This window comes from Rhinoderma darwinii, chromosome 8, assembly GCF_050947455.1.
Source record: "Rhinoderma darwinii isolate aRhiDar2 chromosome 8, aRhiDar2.hap1, whole genome shotgun sequence".
Taxonomy (NCBI): domain Eukaryota; kingdom Metazoa; phylum Chordata; class Amphibia; order Anura; family Rhinodermatidae; genus Rhinoderma; species Rhinoderma darwinii.
Window position 1 is genome coordinate 81,714,130 of NC_134694.1, and position 20,648 is coordinate 81,734,777.

Genomic DNA, 20,648 nt, shown 5'->3' on the forward strand with positions numbered 1-20,648 from the left:
CCACTATTTCTTGGTGGCAAACCTGTACGCAAGTCTGCGCCGAGTTGGACTGTCCCTGTTGCAGCTTTTCCTGGCATGGTCAGGTACTTCCCCAAGCTGGTTAACACGGTCACTGCAGTTTGTCCTGACATACATGCAGAGTCTAATTTTCCCTTGGTTTGTCCTCACTCTCACAGTTAACTTGACTAGACAGGCTGGGGAGCTAGGAGGCAAAGAGATGCAGTTGCCAAGCATTTGACACTGGGGAGGGCTGGCTTGTGCTTTGGGTATTTAGAGGCACTCTGCCGCTATCAGCCTCCAGGTACAGGATATCGAAGGGGGGAAAAAAAAAAGTTATCGGACGTTAATGCGGTCGTGTCTAAAACCTGTGCGGCGCTCAGGCACCCATTGTCGTGCGGCGCAGGGGCTCTCACCATCATGCAATCATGCAGTCAAGGCAGATAGTTTTCCTGATGGACAAGTGTTTGTACTAACAAGCTGATGCCTGCTGCCATCCAGCTCTGGTTGTAGACCCACTCACATTTACCAATAATTATAAAAATTTTGCCCACCTGGTTTTTCTCACATATGACACATACAGTAGTGTTCAAAAAAAAATAGTACAACCTCATTAACCTGATAAATCAGTATTTTTGGTAGAATTTATATTTCTACATAGCAAATCATTTACTTGTAACTGTAGTAGAAAAAACCCACGTTTTATAAGCGAGGTCACAAGTATATTGCACTTGTGCGACCTCCCTTATAAAACATGTCCGCATCCTGCTGGGAATTAACGTTTTAACCTGCCCTTGTATCAGAGAGTTTTGCCTTTTTCTGTGATTTTAAGTAAATTTGATTCTATGTTCTGTGATTTGTTTGTACAGACGGCTGCAGGATTTATAGGCTTCAAATTCCAGGAAATGAGCAGCGTGCATGTGCTGTTCTCTCCTTTCAATCTGTTCCAGCTGAAAGCCTCCTGATTACTTGTGACAGTATTGCAGGAATACCAGGAAAAAAAACCTCTTCCTCAGAGAATTGAGCACAGTGGTATGTTACTGGAATGTACCACTAATCCAACATAGAAACATTGTAAACTCTTGTTTTGACTGGTTAGCATAAGGCTTTGTTCACATCTGGACTAGGGCTGCGTTCCGACAGAACAAAGCCCTGACAAAAAACTATGGTTTGTCTGTTTCCATCACCATTAATTTCAATGGTGACAGATCTGGTGTTAATGGTTTCCGTTGTGCAGGGGTCCATCGTTTTGACAGAAATCAATAACTTAGTCGACTACGCTATTGATTCCGTCAAAACAACGGAACCCTTGCACAACGGAGACCAACGGCACCGGATCCATCACCATTGACATCAATGGTGACGGAAACTGAAACCTATGGTTTCTGTTCTGACGGAAAGCTTTGTCGGAATGGAGCCCTAGCGCAGATGTGAACAAAGCCTTAGACATAAAAACCTTTCTGCAAGCAAAGTTTCATATTTTGTGGACTTCAAGTTTGTTTATATAACAATGATACAAAGTAAAGAGAAGTCGTTCCACATCTTGTGATTTATAAGCCAGATCCCTGGAGGTCGGCACCCATCTGGGCCCTGGAGGCTTCTCTTGTTCTGCTGTGCTGCCCACACTCTTTCCTTTACAATGTAAAGATGGGCTTCCCATTTTTCAGTTAAAAAGGGGTTGTCTGAGATACCATCATATTTTCCAAAGACCCCTTTAATGCATGTACTTTGGAAAATGTAAGTAGATTACAAATTTATTTACATTTATAAAGTGGCCCCGTTTCCAGATCCTGCCGTGGGGAACTTGACTGGTAACGTCACTCTCTGCCGCTTGAATTCTTTGCCAGGTATACGAGACGTCACTTGTGACGTGGTGTATATCGGCTTGTTCTGTTGTAACGCGCATGCGCGGCCCCTGCTGTTATCTCGAGAACAGCAGTGACAGCGCATGCGCGTTACGGGCTGTGAAGCAGAACAAGCCGATATAGACCACGTGACAAGTGGCGTGTCGTGTCGTGTCGTATACCCGGCAAAGAATTCAAGATCAACAAAGCGGCAGAGCCAGTTCAGAGAGTGACCGTTACCAGTCAAGTTGCCCACGGCAGGATCTGGAAACTTAAAATGTATATTACAAATGTATTTACATTTATAAATTACATGCATTAAAAGGCGTTTTTGAAAATATGATGGTATCTCGGACAACTCCTTTAAAAGGATATATCTTTATTAAGTTTCACTTTTATTCAGATTCTCCTTATAAAAAGGAGAATTTAAGGCAGAGCTCACGTGTTGCAGATTTGACATAGATCTCACACTTTTGCATTGCAAAGGGTAAAATTCACAATGGAAATCCACAACATGTGAGCTCAGCCTAATTGTGTTTCTGTAGGTCCCTGAACATGCAAATGACGAGCCTTGTAATGAAACTGCTGCATACAGTTGGCAACATGCAGCATATCTATACTGGTCAATTCCCCAATAAACACATTAAAGGGCTGAATGGGGCAGAGTTGTTTTATCAGACACACCGCATGGAAGAAGCATTCCACCCAACCATCCGTTTGTTTTTTTTCATGGGAGTGTCCTGCAAAACCAAGGACACCAAAAATAGGCGTTCCTAGACCGATCGGGCTGAAGCTTAAAGGAAGGGTGTTGTGAAAAAAATTTTTTTTAGATCAATTTGCTTTTAGTGCTTTATTAAAAATATTTATTTATTTGTGTGTTTGTGTTTTACTTTTTATTTCTAACTTTTTCTTCACTATGGGGGCTGCATTTTTTTTTTCACCTCTGTATGTGTCGATTAACGACACATACAGACATGGAATACGGCACATACATCACCATAGAGAATGCGAACGGGAGCCGTTCCATTCACTATGCTGTACGCCGTCTGTGTGGGAACGGCGCATGCGCCGCTCCCACACAGTCCAAATGGAGGGTCTTCGGCCGAGCGACATCCGGCGCCATTTTCTTGTGGACCGGAAATTGCGGCCAGACAGTAAGATTATTACTTCCTGGCGCGGCTTCCGGACATGTTTTCTGAAGCAAGCACTAGGAGCGGAGGGAACGGACAGACCGGAGGGAGCGGACGGACCGGAGGGAGCGGACGGACCAGAGGGAGCGGCGGCGGCAGGAGCAGATAAGTTATGTCTGTGTTTGTTTGTGTTTTACTGTGTGATTACCACTGTATGTAAGCCTACTAAACTGTGTATTCGCTCAAAAAATGGGGACACAGTGTAGGAGGTTTGAACATTCAATCCCCTCCTTTCTCCTGGCACTAGCCAGGATAAAGGAGGGGGGATTGTTTGAGGACACTAGAGCGAGTGTGTCTTCTCAAATTTTGCAGCATAAAGCAATGTGGTTGCTTTACCACATGCCAATGCTGCAATTTTGGGAATTGCTCCCTCTAGTGACCAGCACAGGGAAATGTTATAAATTAGAATCTAATTTATAATATTTCCTGACTCGTGAAAAAATTAAAAAAATTAGTGTATAAATGATTAAACATTGTTCTAACTGTTTAACTAAAAAAAAAAAATGTTTCTAGCAACACATTCCCTTTAAAGTGTCCTATGAATAGGATTAGAAAGTTAAAAAAATAAGCAAAAGTGGTGCTGTTTCGGGAAGCAAGCAACCATGTTTTTCTAACCTCAAAGCCATTTAGAGAAGCATGAGCAGAGCATTTGGTTGTATTCTTATATATAAAACATACACAAGTCATCAGATAAGCAGTGAGATTATATGTATTTGCAGAGCCTTCCCTGGGGCTAAGAATCAGTTCAATGCCCTAGCCCTGTATATCTAAACATCTTGGCCAAGACAGAGCTGCTTGTTTGACTATTAGAGTAAAAGTTAGAAAAATATTTCCATTAATCTTTTTGTTTCCCTTATAGAACATGGACACAACGTAAAGATAGCTGTCCAATTTTGGTTGTATAAGAAAAGCTAAAACAAAAACATTGTTTGTATATCAGACTATCCTAATTGTAAATATATACACTACCGTTCAAAAGTTTGGGGTCACCCAGACAATTTTGTGTTTTCCATGAAAACTCACGCTTATATTTATCAAATGAGTTGCAAAATGACTAGAAAATATAGTCAAGACATTGACAAGGTTAGAAATAATGATTTTTATTTGAAATAATAATTTTCTCCTTCAGACTTTGCTTTAGTCAAAGAATGCTCCATTTGCAGCAATTACAGCATTGCAGACCTTTGGCATTCTAGCTGTTAATTTGCTGAGGTAATCGGGACAAATTTCACCCCATGCTTCCAGAAGCCCCTCCCAAAAGTTGGATTGGCTTGATGGGCACTTCTTGCGTACCATACGGTCAAGCTGCTCCCACAACAGCTCTATGGGGTTGAGATCTGGTGACTGTGCTAGCCACTCCATACCAGCTGCCTGCTTCTTCCCTAAATAGTTCTTGCATAATTTGGAGGTGTGCTTTGGGTCATTATCCTGTTGTAGGATGAAATTGGCTTCAATCAAGCGCTGTCCACAGGGTATGGCATGTCATTGCAAAATGGAGTGATAGCCTTCCTTATTCAAAATCCCTTTTACCTTGTACAAATCTCCCAATTTACCAGCACCAAAGCAACCCCAGACCATCACATTACCTCCACCATGCTTGACAGATGGCGTCAGGCACTCTTCCAGCATCTTTTCAGTTGTTCTGAGTATCACAAATGTTCTTCTGTTTGATCCAAACACCTCAAACTTTGATTCGTCTGTCCATAACACTTTTTTCCAATCTTCTTCTGTCCAATGTCTGGCTAATAAAAGGAAAAGATTAATATGGGCAAAAGCACAGAGTCTCAGATATGGCTTTTTATTTGCCACACTGCCCTGAAGGCCAGCATCCCGGAGTCGCCTCTTCACTGTAGACGTTGACACTGCCGTTTTGCGGGTACTATTTAATGAAGCTGCCAGTTGAGGACCTGTGAGGCGTCTATTTCTCAAAGTAGAGACTCTAATGTACTTGTCTTGTTGCTCAGTTGTGCAGCGGGGCCTCCCACTTCTTTCTACTCTGGTTAGAGCCTGTTTGTGCTGTCCTCTGAATGGAGTAGTACACAACGTTGTAGGAAATCTTCAGTTTCTTGGCAATTTCTTGCATGGCATAGCCTTCATTTCTAAGAACAAGAATAGACTGTCGAGTTTCACATGAAAGCTCTCTTTTTCTAGCCATTTGGAGAGTTTAATCGAACGCACAAATATAATGCTCCAGATTCTCAACTAGCTCAAAGGAAGGTCAGTTTTATAGCTCCTCTAAACAGCAAAACTGTTTACAGCGGTGCTAACATAATTGCACAAGGGTTTTCAAGTGTTTTCTAATCATCCATTAGCCTTCTAACACAGTTAGCAAACACAATGTACCATTAGAACACTGGAGTGATGGTTGCTGGAAATGGGCCTCTATACACCTATGTAGATATTGCATTAAAAACCAGACGTTTGCAGCTAGAATAGTCATTTAGCACATTAACAATGTATAGAGTATATTTCTGATTAATTTAATGTTATCTTCATTGAAAAAAAACTGTGCTTTTCTTGCAAAAATAAGGAAATTTCTAAGTGACCCTAAACTTTTGAACGGTAGTGTATTATTTTTTTTAAGGCATTTTTCCAAAACACCTCAATAGCCTTTGGTAATTATAGAGATATCATGAATTTGTTGGAGTATATGATCATTCAAAGACACGTTACACAAATTTTTGCTTTGTAACCAAAAAGGTAACCATTTTATTCATCCTTGCTTAAAGCCATAATTCTCGCTCCTGTCCTCAGAGACAGAATAGAATACAGGCTATACAATGTAGACACACAAAGGCAGCTCTCATAAATTAGTTCATACAAAAAAAAATAAAAAATACATATATATAGATCTGTCAAAAAAAGAACACAATCAATAAAACATTTCAAAACCTTATAAATGCATTAATGACTGGCTCACCAGAACCATCTGAAGCTGGAAAACAATAGTAATAAATTAACACATAGCAAAAGACTTAAATATCTTGATATGTTCAGAATACACAACTATACAAGCCTCTCTCTACAGATTAAAGAGGTCCCTTTTGTGGCAGTGATAATATACAGTTCCCTCGTTAAAAGAATATGGTCTGGCTGATTTTCATTAAAAGCCCAAGTCCCCGAGATACAGTGAAGATGGCCATTGTGTAGATTGAAAGAATTATTAACAGGTCACACAAGCAACAACTGACATCACCAGGGCCTGATATTGATGAATTCCTGCGGATCTCTAGGCAAGATGTAAAAGTACTAAAATGTTGAAGTCTGAATACTTTATTAGCCGCTAATGGGACTGCATCTATTACCATGGTTAGATGACAGACATGACTTCAGCCTACTACCTCCTCACCACCACAGGAGGGAGCAGTAATCTAAGAATCCTTTTACACAGCCCGATTTGGGAGTGAGACGAGCTGTCTCGATCAGTGCTCGTCAATCAGCGCATGTCTGCTTCTATTACAAGGATCAATGATGGGGCCGGACAATAGTTACGATCATTCGTCACCATACATTTCCATCAGGTCGGCAACACATCTGCCCGTTTACACAAAGATGTGCTGCCAACTAGCGACTATTTTATTGGCCGCAAAAACCAGCAGTTCAGCTGATGAACGAGTGTTTCCCCGATCATTGTCCCATGTAAAAAGGCCTTGAAATCTCTCCCCGGACTCTGCTTGTGTTTCGCATTAGGTATTAGCAAGAGTCTAGTGTAGAGTACTGAATGGTGGGCCAACATTTGTAACATGTATTACACGATTCTGCCCATCAATCCCTGCAGCGTTAAGTAGGAAAAGGAGAGAAGCCTGGTAAAGCGATGATCAGAATTTTAGAAAATGTTTCCCTTTCAGCATACGTATTACTCAGCATTAAAGCACATCTTTAAAAAAAAAAAACGATCGGCTTTAAGAATTCTGTATGATTCTTACAAATTTAAGAATGCATCAACAGAATGTCTCTAACGCATAAGAGAACATTTGAAGACATTCTCCACCTAAATTTGTACAAAAAACGTAATATAGCAGTAAGAAGACCTTAGTTTAAAGTGGTTGTCCAAGTTAAGAAAACATAGATGCTCTTCTAAAAACAGCACCACACACGTCCATGGATTGTGTCTGGCGTTGCAGTTCAGTTCCATCAAATGGAGCTCAGCTGCAATACCACAAACAGTCTGTGGACAGGTATGACGGCTATTGGAAAGACAGCAGCCATGTTTATCGAATGCTGAAGAACGCCGACACGTCTGTTCTAGTAACGAACGGCTGCCATTCTGTTGTTCACGATGTGTCCCTACACACTTTCATGATCAGCACTGACTGGACAGTGCCAGTGTGTAGGGTCACTTCTAACAGACAAAAGGAATGGTACCCAATTAATACATTTTGAGGAGGAATAACAGGAACGGTACAACACAACACAGAATTCGAAGAAAATGCGTTCTAGAATGGTCATTTCAAAGGTAAATACAAGTATTTAAGGGCCGGTCCCCTAAGTGCTGCCAGCCCTAAATACCACTTCATTGTCCTCAGAAAAATGTTGATTGAACATGCGCAATAAAAGACAGACTGGTTGCTATGGTTGCGCTGCATGACAACTTCCTTATAAAGGCTGTAGAAATTATGCAGTGTATTCCTAGCAACCAGTCTGTCTCAAATGTCAACAGAGACCGGGAAAAAGTTAGTCACATCATTCCTCCTCTAGATGAAGAATCAAAATTTTATAGATGTTTGACAATGTTAAACAAACCTTGGAGTTCCCAGGAAACGGTCAATCTAAATGTTATATATAGATTTGTTTTATTGTGACTTATAATAGACTAACTGATCTCAGTAGAGGTCACATTCCTGTGTGATATCCATCACAGGGACGGAGGGAACAAGCCTCAGCTAAATGACAGAATAAGGCCCCGGTATTTGTTGTGGACTATTAGATGTATTTTAACAGAGGATGTGGCAGCCTACGGCTTACTTACTGCTAGTCAACTAGAAGTATCCAAAGCTATTCAATTGTAAAGTGGTTGCGATGATTCTTCAACTTACACAAGAGCCCTGAATGGTCAGGACCTGTCCTGGTCCTTGGCTTCATAATGAAATACAACCTCAATATTCCAGCCAAATACTGGCTATAAAAAGACAGCAAAATATATGCAATTTCCCCATAAACTAATGTATACAAAAGAATTTCCTATAACCCATCATTTTCATAGTGACAAGACATATGTGGTCATCATATACATAGGATTTTAAATAAGCTTGAAAATAGATTCTTCCTAATAAATACTTTAAGATCTTAAAAAGGTACATGTTCTGCGGCTAGCTGACAACTGTACAAAGCATTTCAACACCACTAACAATTCATTGTAAGAAAAAGTGCAAGGTACATTGAATCAAGAGTCATCACCTTTCTTTTAAAACCGTTTTCAGCAGAGTAACTCTAAGCTGTGACCTCCCCGGCTCGGACATGGTCTGCTGGGAATTCTGGTTCTCAGCTAGCCTAACCCTGTTTACAGTATATATTATGCATGCAAACCACCGATGATAACCAAAGTTATACCAAAGGAAACCGTGTAAAAAGAGAAATCCATAGAGAAATCCTAGGGAGAATTGTTGGCTTATAGTGCAGCAGCCCCTGATAACTGCGATTATCTCAAAGAACGATACAAGTCGAGTTTCCAGTCTCTGTACAGAGGAGAAAAGCAACATTCTAGTGATTCTAGTATTTTTTTTCTAACACCCGTAGCAGTCACTTTGCACTCCTGTCTTTTGGATAGTTTGGTTTAAAAATGTAGTAATCTTCCCACGACGATGGAATAGAGGACATGTTAGAAAATATCGATAACAGAAATAAGGGTAGTCCTGATATGTAGACACACACACACACACACACACACACACACACACCCCTTAGAAACAAGTGGTACACATACTAATCTAGAATGAGGCATTTGGTTCAGTGTTTTGGGGCTAATTTTCAACACAAAACTATTGTGACACTTGCTTTGCAAGGGCCTCAATTCAAAACAGGCTACAGAAAAACTAGCCCTATGGCCTATATCAACCAATCACCGTGCAGTTTTAAAGGGGAAGTCTCACGAAGAACACCCCTTTTTAAAATAGAATGTCAACGTTGGCCTGGCTTCTTTAACCCCCGCTGATCAGCAGGTATCGCTAAGAGTGAAGCTGCATTTGGCCAGACATTCCCTTGCAGAGGCCAGCCATGTAACACATGTATGGGCAGGGTTGCCAGGGCTGCCGTCTGTTCTGGCTCAGAGTGGTTGCAGTCCTTATAGCTGAAAAGGGCGTATGGACAAGGTTTTTTTTTTTTTTTTACAGCTCTGAAAGCAGAGCTCAGATTGGTTGCTATGGGCAACAAGATTAACTTTTTAAATAAATTAGGCTCACTTACGTTCTGCACATTTCCGAATAGGATTTTAAGAAGTCCTGTTCACAAAATGCAACTTTAAGAGTCAGCTCTATTTCAGTATACCGGATTACAGGGGATAAGGTTTTTCGATTGAAGGTATTTAGCTATATCTCGTTTGTAGTACAATGTCACTATTGCCTTATCTGGTTTTCAAGGGTACCACTTATATCTAAAACGAATGTGAAAAATTACCACACAAAAAAAAAACAACACTTCTGTTCAGATACACGTAGTGCAGCAATTTGTTTTCTATTAATACAAAAATGACAATTCATTCACATAAGCTCACGATATAAAGGGGGTGCCCGTCGTGTGTACAGGTTTTGTTCTAATATCTGTAGAGTAATCCTGAATTCATGTGCGGCAGTGGTTTTACATTTGAGTGCAATAAAAAGAAAAGAAAAAAAAAAAGAAAAACACTAAATTACAAGTTTCTTCAATTGTAACTGCACAAACATGCATAGTCAAAACATCCCATAGTTTATCCAGTCTGTAGAAAGGGTCCCTTAGTCTGACAGGGGGAAAACAAAATATAAGAAGGACAAACAAACCAGCGACCCAAATGAACTGTCCAAACGTAGCGGTTATTACTTCCCTCCGTACATTCGCTCGATATCATTTAAATAGTGGTTTTTTAGTTCTTTTCTTTTCAGCTTGAAGGCATCCGTAACCAGACCAGTCTCAGGAGTCCAGGGGTCTGGGCTGAGCCGAACCTTTATCGGAATTTCAAATCGTTCCAATTTCACTGCTGAAAAATAAAAAAATATTTTAGTAAGAAGAAAACTTGTAAATAACACAACTGGTCTAATACAAGTAAAAACTAATCTGCTTTAGGCGCTGTTAACATGGAGTTTTTTGCCACAAAAACCACTGCAAAATGTGGCCGAAATGGACTCCCATTGGAGGCATTTTCCCCACCAGCAAAAAGAGAAGCGACGTCCCCTATCTGGAGGCATTTTCCACCTCAAAAACCCAATTTAAATCAATGGGAGACAAAAATAAACGCGTTTGACACATTTATTGCTGCGATTTGACGCGTTTTTCGGCAATAAACGCTGGCGGTTTTTCCATCTGTCTGTTGAAGAAATAGGTAAAGAACACAGCCTTAAAAAAAAACGCATCAAAAAAACGTGTTGCAAAGGCACTTAAAAAAAAAAACAAAAAAAAAAAAACCAGAGCTGATTTTTCCAGGCAGAATTTTCTGCCTGCAAAAAACAGTGTAAACATACCCTTAAGGCTGTGTTCACACTGAGTTTTTTGCAGGAGGAAAATTCCTCCTGCAAAAACTGCTCCAGTAGGTTTTTGCACAGTGGTTTGAAAAAAACTCGTCAAAACACTCGTCGAGGGTTTTTTTTCCTCTTTCTGACTCATTGAAATGGGGTTTTGGAGGAGGAAACCTCCTCAAGATGGGTCATGTTGCTTCTTTTTACCACGACGAGTTTTTTTTACTCGTGGAAAAAAAACTCGTCTGCCTCCCATTGAAATCAATGGGAGGCATTTTCGGGCGGTTTTTGAGGAGTTTTTTGGTGTGGTTTCTGCCCCAAAAAACTTGTCAAAAACCTCCGTGTGAACAGGGCCTAAGGGTAACTACTGATGGTTAAAGGGCTTGGTCAGTTTATAAAAAAAAATTCCTAAAAAGCCACAACGTGGCCAACCCCTTTTAAATGAGACCTCTTCCAATCCTTCCAATTTCAGGTCACCGTTTGTAACCCATTTATAAGGTCATCTTCACACATGTTAACATAAGCTTATTAATTGAAAACAGCATGGTTGTAAACTCCATTGTAGGCAACTTGTGTGCAGATAAAGGCAGTGGCGTGCCCACCAGGTGCCAAGTCTAGAGTCAACGCAGCCGCCTACCAGGACATTTTAGAGCACTTCATGCTTCCCTCTGCGGACAAGCTTTATGGAGATGCTTGTTTCATTTTCCTGCAGGACTTGGCACCTGCCCACACTGCCAAAAGTACCAATACCAGGTTTAATAACCACAGTATCGCTGCGCTTCATTGGCCAGAAAACTCGCCTGACCTAAACCCCATAGAGAATCTATGGGGTATCGTCAAGAGGAAGATGAGACATCAGACCCAACAATGCAGACAAGATGAAGGCCGCTATCAAAGCAGCCTGGGCTTCCATAACACCCCAGCAGTGCCACAGGCTGATCACCTCCATGCCACACCGCATTGATAACACCTCAGCAGTGCCACCGGCTGATCACCTCCATGCCACGCCGCATTGATGCAGTAATTCATGCAAAAGGAGCCCCGGCCAAGTATTGAGGGCATATACTGTACAAACTTTTCAGTAGGCCAACATTTCGGTATTTCTAATTTTTCGGGGAAATTGGGCTTATATAATATTCTAATTTTCTGGGACACTAAATTTGGGGTTTTCATTAACGGTTAGCCATAATGATCAACATTAAAAAGATTAAAAAAAAAAATGATAGAAATAGATCACTCTGTGTAATGAATCTATATGATATATGAGTTTCACTTTTTGAATTGAATTACTGAAATAGAGTAACTTTTTGATGATATTCTAATTCATTCAGAAGGACTGGGGGGGGGGGGGGTGTGTACAAAAAATAAGTGGGTTTTTACACATCTTGTGGTTTGTCTGAAATTTTAAAACATAGGATTAAACTAATCTAGCAAATGAAAGCCTCATAACATGGTAAAAATAGTTATGATATTTAAAGCTATTGCAAATATATCATTTAAAGGGGTTTTCCCCATCAGACACCACCGGGACCTGCACCTCTCTCTAGAATGGGACCCCCTAAACCTCCCTTTTACTGCTCTGTGTTGTGGCTGAAACGTTTGATTCCCGCCCATGAATTACAGGAACAGCGTAGCTCGCTGAGCTATGCGGTTTACGTAAGACCTATAGAAGTGAATGTTAGTTACGGAAACAGCAGATCTCATATGCTACGCTGCTTCCGTAACGGCCATTCACTATTATGTGAGTTATGAAAACAGTTTCCGTAATTCATGGGCGGGAATCATAAGTTTCAGCCACAACACAGCAGTAGAAGGGAGTTCAGGAGGCCCCATTCTAGAGAGGTGCGGGCCCCAGAGGTGGGACCCGCATTTGACATTTATGACATATCTTATGGCTACGTCATAAAGGTCTCTGATGGGAAAACCCCTTTAAAAGAAGTGCATATCAGAAAGGGAAAATTTGTCCTGGACACAAACGACCCCTGGTCATGAAAGGGTTAATGTGTATGCCCCCGTAGTGATGTTTTCTGCGTTTCCACTGTAGCTGTATTTTACGTAGCACAGGAGGTTTAGATAGAACAACAATGTAATCCCAAACTTGCACCTGATCTTTAACCTTCTCTACAGTATTTATTTTTAGGATCGTTGTGATAGGTTATAAAATAGATACTTGGTTGGTCAGTAAAGAAATAAAGCAGTGATCAGGGCAACACACCTCGCGCTAAATCTATTACAAGACAGAACAAATAGGATGTCACTTACTTGAGGACGCGACCTCTTTAATCTCCTTTAATACCTCTGCCTCCATTGTAGGATTGTTACAGATTTCCTCCCAAGTTCCTTCGATCCCTTTCTGTAGTGCTAAACTAGTCAGCTTCTTCTGATTAGGAACGACAAAGCTGATCACATAGGACTGGTGACTGAAACAGGATACAAGGAAGATTAGAGACGGGAACAGATGAATACTGAGAATACGGATCCATGAATGGATCATTTATAAAGTCTCATTGCAGAATGTGTGGACTGATCACATGAAAACGGATTGAGTAACTTATATTGACTGCATCTAATAAACTAGTGATCATTTCTTTTGCTACAGTAATTTAATTTATTGTGACGTGCTAATTTCTTATCAGGACGGGCTTTACTTGCATGTTAAACTGAAGTCTTTCATTCTACAGCATAGTAATGACAGGTCTCTTAATGTCACACTGCAATTACGTTATAAAGGCAAGAACGTGTCATAAGCAGCAAGAATTTACAGTTTTGCCATGGTAATGGTACAGGACTCCGTCGCAACGTTACCGCCATGTCAATATATCCATAGCATGAAAAAACTAAATAAATGCAACACTATTACAATTTAACAAGCTCAAATTACATCAAGATTTAATGGTGTGGACCAATACAGACAATCTTTCATGGTATTTACTATGAACCAGTACCTGTTGGCATAGGCACAGATATTGTCAACGAGAGAACAGTTTTTTAAAGCAGCTTCCACTTTGCCCAATGACACATACTCTCCGGCCTGCAGCTTTACCAAATCCTTCTTCCGATCTGTAAAGAAACACAAGGATGGGATTCAGTTTTGCAAATGAATAAACCTGTTCCAGAATATCAGTAAAGCTTGCAGAGCTACTTACCAATTATTTGCAAGCAGCCGTCAGAGTGAAACTCCCCAATGTCCCCAGTGTAGAACCACCTCTCCCCATTTTCATCCACATAGAAGTCCTCTAAGCTCTTTTCATCATTTTTGAAGTAACCCATTGAAACATTTTGTCCTCCAATCACAATCTCTCCCCTTTGGTGAGGCTTGTCCTCATTTGTGTAACCTCCTGAAAGGTAAGGGGGAAAAAATGGAAACGTTAAAAAGGCATTGTAAGACTAAGACGACCAATCATTAAAACGACATCAATAAACTTGAGGTCAGCCCAGAGGGGTGGATGTGTAGAATGATTTGTTCAGATGAACAGATTAAAGTTTAGATTTGATTACTCATAATTTGTCTTTGAACAGTAAATAATTTAACATCAAAAATTTATCTATTGTTTTCATCAGGTTTTTATGCTAAACGTTTTTTGGTGCTTTTTTTCTATTTTATATATATATATATAAATAAAAAATACTACAATCTTGCTGTTTTCACTCTGGCCACTGAGCCACACAATAGACTGACACTTCCTGTTCTGTAGAGATCACTTCTCAGTCATCTTATTATCACCACGGGCAGGATTACAATGACAGGTAACACCTCTATATAGAAAACACAGGGTCCACCACTCACAATAAGTGATGAACACAGCTCCCCTCCTATCACTTCCTGCACCATGACCTCTGCACAGGTCACAGAACATGCCTAGGACACTCTCCAATAGAAATTAGAGAGGATCTGTCACTAGTTTAGTAATGCCCCATCTCCTAGCTAATATAAAAGTTTTATTCTAAACGTTATGAGCTTTCTTCTAAATATGTAAATGAGCCTTTATTAGACAATTGGGAGGCAACACCAGCGACTTGAGGTGGAGCCTCCTCACAGCCTCTGACCTGTAATATCAGCATGAAGCGGCTTCACACAGTGTAAGAGACTGAGGCGGGAGGGATCACTTCAAACAGCCATATCTTGGGCTGTGGACCACCTAGAACAGCTGGGGCATGTGAAAGAGGAGTTTCTAATCTTTCATATGACACCAGGATCGCAGTCCTAGCTGTGACACAACCAGAGATATCGCCAGTTATAAACACAGTCGGGAATGGAAGCTGTGTACTATAAGGAGCAGGCTGTGTTGCTGGGCAGGGAAGGCTGAGAAGATGTATGCTGATTGGACAGCATCATACAGAAAACATTACACTGCCCAGAGTGGGGGAAAAAAAAAAAAAAAGGGTCACCTCCTATTTGGCTATTAGAGCCACATTTACATATTAAGAAAATGCTCATAACTTTGCAAATAAATTTTTTTTTTTTTAAACAAAATCACACTGTAGTTATCGGCAGCAAAACACCTATTAGACTAGTAAGGAGATAGGGAATTAATAAACTGGGGACAGCCTCTTTAATGGGTCAGCTCCAGACTATCGTCTCCCATGTCCATGTGGCTGCTGCAAAGCACATGGATAAATGCTGCAAAAAGCAGTGCAGGCAAGATTGCTGCCCCCATAATCATTTACAGAAATTAGAACAAAAAAAATAAGTACATCAACACCTCAGAAAACAGATTAGAAAATCCAGTAGTTAGGAAGGAAAGGAGAGATATTCTAGCTAAATAGATACAGATATTTACATTACCCTGTCAGAGCTACATAAAAGAAGCGACATGCGGACAGAGTTTTGATGCTCTACTCCCGAGTCCAATGATATTCATATAGTCACGCTCCCTCCTCATTCAGGGGCTAGTTTGTAATGTTTTTAAAGTCTAAGGGAGTGTGAGTGTAAGAGCCAGTACTGAGGACTCCACCAGTATCTACAAGGCCACGCAAATTACATTGTAGCATCTTGCAATGTTCTGATAAAATTTTACATCTCGGGTAAACCGGGACATGAACCAGAACAAGTTTCTTTATTTTAGCGTTATAAAATGTGAATGATGAAAAAACAAATACAAATCTGTTCCTCCACTGGTATTACAGAAAGCTGGCCCACAAGAAGGTTTTTACATACAAGCTCCAGTCTAAGTCACTGTCCAGGCTGATGAACGAAACCATTAGAGAGACACCTTGCCTGGAGACCAGTATCAATGTCATGGAGTAAGAGTGAAAGGGGCTTTCACACAATGGATACAAGTGAGCATTATGGTTACCGCTTTGAATTACCCAGCACTACCAGCCCTCACGATGAAAAACCAGACAGACCTGGACCTCCACCCACACTGCCAGTCCTGTGCCAGAAATGCACTTAGGTCTATGTATATAGAGGGTAAATGGCTCACATCTGTTTTACCTAAGTGTCCTTATCCCATGAAGACCAGCCGAATAGTTGTTTTTTTTTAAACCAGCTCAGCACCTGCTCATTGGTACAAAGCATCATGGGATCTGTAGTCTAGACTCGGGTTGCATGTGTTAAGCGAACTATAGACATCCCTAACTATCCCATAATTAATGTATTTGGCTGAATACACTTTCTTCAACGCAGGGGGTGAGATTATCTATCACCAGACATCTCTGGGGTACAAAACAAGAACGGACAGGTGAAGTTCCAAACTGTCCAATACTCAGTTTCTTCAATGGTATGTCAGGAAATGTGCACCCCACTGAAATCTACGAGATCCATTGAGAGATCTAATGTTTATAGCCAGCTTTACAGAAATCCTTGTAAGTGCTATGAACGAGTAGATGTTATGGACATAGACCACATACAGTAAAATAGCAAAGTGCATGCAACATTTCAAGAAAAAAAACCAATGCAAATTAAAAGAGGACTTGAAAAGAAGAATAAAAATAGTAGTACAATGAAAGCAAACCAAACAGAAAGCCTCGTCGTTCATCAAACACGACTGACTCACTGAGCGAGAGAGTTATTAAAACGAATGTAAGGGGGAAATGGAGTGAGTCAATAACAACCTTTCAGGTTCCAGGTAATAACGAATTCATTTGGTTGAAAAATGGATCCATCAAATTACACCAGAAAAGGGGATTTTTAGTTAGCATTTGTAACAGCAAATTCCTTCATGACCACCAGTGCCATTCAGACTGGATCAACACAAGTAAGGAAGTCCATACATTTAAAGTGAACATCTTCACTTGGACAATTTTTATATATTTTTTTAAATCTAAAACGGTCTAGAATTCAGTGCTGGTTAATTTCTCAATATATTTTTGTAGTGGTGAGAGCTCCGTTTTTCTAATACAAAGCCCCAAATTTCTATGCCTAGACAGATTAAAAAACACAACATTCTGTATGCCTGCAGTTGCCACTAGGGGAAGCTCGCATTGAACTCAAGACAATAGCTCCCTCTACTGGCGCTAAAGGTGGAAATTCAGTTTAATTAAAGGTCCGGTTTCAGCAAATTTATTTTATTTTTTGTATAATTAAAAAAAAGTTACACATCTTTCCAATATACATTCTGAATTAATTCATCACGGTTATCAAGATCTCTGCTTTCTGTTAATTAGTAGGAACATTCAGTGGATAAAATTGTCCATGGTCATGTGATGGACACACAGGTGATAGTTAGAAGACAGCTCTAATACCCATACTGTAACGAGCCATGCACCTGTGTGTACATCATGACCATGGACAGAATTTTATCCACTGGAAGTAAACAATGAACGTTCCTACAGAACAACATGCAGAGATACTGAAAAAAAAGTTAGTAATTAGTATATTGGAAAGTTAATTATACAAAAAAAAAAAAATCATTTGCGGAAACTGGACAACCTCTTTAAAACCGGTTATCCAGGATTTGCATCGGGTTTGAGGCGGTTTGTACTTGCACACCCCGATACGTTCGTATCAGCGGTGCGAGGAATTGCAGAGCGGTTTTACTTGAATGGTACAACGCTGCAATACCATGCGTAGCTGCTACGAAAACTAACGACGCGTGCAAGTGCGGACAGTCTGAAACCAGATGTAAACAAAGAGGCGAAGCGCCGCTGCCACTTCAAACAGCTGATCGTCGGGGGTGCTCAAAGCTCGTTAATAAGCTAGATCACTGGTCTCTACAGCAGCGCTCTCTGTATCCCCCTGATCGCAGCCATTTTTACAGGAGATTAGCATAACAGACCAACTTGCTTACCTTCCAACCAGTCACGGAGTTTGATTTCACAGCAGGTTAGAGGAGCGCCCACTCTTCCAGTGCTGTAGTCAGATACTGAAAAGAAGAACAAAAAGCATCAGCTGTGTAACACGCACAACAGGCGGCCATTGAAAAGAAGGCATGCAAGCAGGATAGCGGCACGCTTACTAAAGGGCACGCAAGCATAGGAACAGACCAGGACTCAAGTAAATACACTTTTCTATCTTTCTTTCTTTTAACTAGGTTAGTAATAATAAATGTTGATTACAAATCCATAAATGATATTCGCTTAATCAGGGCATATGACTAATGTTCTTGTGTATGTTGTGTAACAATAATACAAATTATACAACGGGCATTCACGGAGTTGCCAACAATTGGATCTATAAACAACCCTATAGCCCAGGTCTCATTCATTTCCTAGCACTGTACTGTGGGCATTCTTGATAACCGTATACAAGCGGACACTATGATCATGGGCATAATCATTCATTTGTTTGTGCAACAGACCGTTTATTATCCACTGTCTAACATATTTGCATTTCTCGTCACACGAAGAGCTATTGTTTTATATTTTTATCTAACCAAATTTAGATCAAGGAAGTGGTTACTAACCATCAGACCAAGCATTTACTGTAAGCCAAGTTCTAATGCTAATGCTTACCTTCAGTGATGGTACCGGCCCCACAAGTCTCAGTTAATCCATAACCCTGACCAACTGGACAGCAGAAACAAATATTCATAAACCTCTGGGTCTGCGGAGATAAAGGAGCCCCGCCGCACAGCATCACACGGACATTCCCTCCTAATAAAGCTTTCACCTTTTTGAAGAGTATCCTGAAAGAGGAAACCGTACAAGCAATGAGTGAGAAGAACAAAAAAAAAAAAAAACGCAGTTAACAAAACTACAGTTCAGTGCATGTGCAACATATAAAAAAAACAAAAACCAGAAGCCACGATACAGTGCAGATCCGTCATACAACGAACACTAACGGCACCGGACAGCCTCCCCGGACTTACAATTGGGCCCGTTGCTGGCTGCCAAGAATAGTGCTGCATATTGCACGATCCTTGCCATCACATGACAAAGAACTGCTGACAGGGGTGTAGACAGAGCCTTTCTTATAAAGGAAAAACATTTCCAAAAATTAGATTGTGTTATTTGCAAAACGCCACTGGGGCACTAAGCGATTAAGCAAACTACTACCAGGAAACACACGACTCGTACAAAGAGCGTTATAAGTGGTCAGGAGAAAACGTTAATGCGTCATACATTATGACGCCATAAAATCACATTTCTTTAGCTACAACATGACTACCTTACAAATCATTGGTTTTACTTACACATTACACAAGGGGGCATCGTATCCCTTCTTTACTTGCTCCAGCTTGTAGTCATAACCCAGCTTGAATAGGGTTCTCTGGAAAACATTCATTTCTTGCACTTTGCTCATGACATTTTTGTAAATTCGATCCATTATTTCCTGTAAAAATTGTAACAACTTAGTTGAAGAATCCTTGCACTTCACTGGCCCATTTTTTCCAACATTGTGTTGTATAGAAATTTTTCTGTTTTCCAACCACTCGGCATTTGCCACGTTGGGGTCTGCTATGCATACTGCACTAATACTACAATGGATCAACTTTCTCAGAAACACTTGTTGTGCAAAACTTCTTACAACGCGCCTAAAATATATCAGCCGCCCCAAACAGAGGAAAGCCGGGTCACTTAAGGACATCTACTGCTGATATTTCCTACTCTTAATATTGGCTACAATGTACATTTGGTCATGTATGGCAGCATTTAGTTTTAATTTTCCTGGTCACTATGACTAGTATCCATAAGCAAGCATGCCCGGTTGTTTCTGTAACTCCCATAAAAGCGAATAGAGAGAGCCAGCCGCACGCACCCACCCACCCACCCCTCCATTCATTGCCATGATGTGGCGGATGCCTCACCAGGTCGGTTGAGGGACCCCTGCACTCCAGATAGCTCTCGGTTGGGAATTTCCCATGCAAAATAACTTAAATATATAAAACATTACTTACAGGCACAGCAGCCATCAGTGTGGGTCTCAATACAGTACAATCCCCTTTGCTGCCCTTCTTAATTTTACTGGACTGTAAAGACAAAAACAAGAGATGAGAAATAAAAACTGAAGTTACATGGTGCAAATACAGTCACCTACACCAGGCGGATTCTAGAGCTCTCCACCAAGATCGCAGCGCACCTCTGGCTTTTAAAAATAAACCAGCACAAGTCTTTAAATCGCTACAGACCGTACAACTCCCTACATTAGCAGAATAGGACGGCTTTGGACTTAGCGATAACAGTTTTTCATACTGTCTTTACATTAGATCTAAGTCACGACAGCAAAACAGAATTTATGTACAAATCACAGCTGCTCGGCCCCTTTAAAAAAAAAAAAAAAGGATTATTATATTACTATAATTTCTGGAAAATAAAATCGTCCAGTGGGCTGACAGATTTGTCAGCTATTTGCAGTGATAAAATCTCTGGAATTTTGATTGCTTAAGAACTCCCTAAATTCACTGAAGTATCAATCCTGCAAGTCTCGGCCTGACCAGGGAGCATAGCCTTATCCAGTGTATGGGTAACCAGAGTGCCATGGTCAGCCCGATAAACACTAATACAGCAAGAGCTTCAGCTTATTACCCACACCATGACATTTTCTAGAAGTTCAATAATATTTTGTTAAGGGCAAGTGTTTATATGTAACC

General features: G+C 40.6%; 1 protein-coding gene across 5 annotated transcripts in view; it reads right to left on the bottom strand.

Annotated features, from left to right (window-relative positions):
- Positions 1-5,709: 5,709 nt before the first annotated feature.
- The window catches only part of ACSL4 (acyl-CoA synthetase long chain family member 4), a 68,567-nt gene continuing 53,628 nt past the window's right edge, over positions 5,710-20,648 (bottom strand). For all 5 annotated transcript variants that reach the window (XM_075835811.1, XM_075835813.1, XM_075835814.1 and 2 more), the window contains exons 9-16: positions 19,956-20,027; positions 19,251-19,390; positions 18,571-18,743; positions 17,907-17,981; positions 13,821-14,012; positions 13,620-13,734; positions 12,937-13,094; positions 5,710-10,199 (exon numbers count right to left, since the gene is read on the bottom strand). In XM_075835811.1, the coding sequence (XP_075691926.1) occupies positions 10,039-10,199; positions 12,937-13,094; positions 13,620-13,734; positions 13,821-14,012; positions 17,907-17,981; positions 18,571-18,743; positions 19,251-19,390; positions 19,956-20,027 (1,086 nt within the window). In that variant the 3' untranslated portion in view covers positions 5,710-10,038. The remainder of the gene's footprint in view (positions 10,200-12,936; positions 13,095-13,619; positions 13,735-13,820; positions 14,013-17,906; positions 17,982-18,570; positions 18,744-19,250; positions 19,391-19,955; positions 20,028-20,648) is intronic.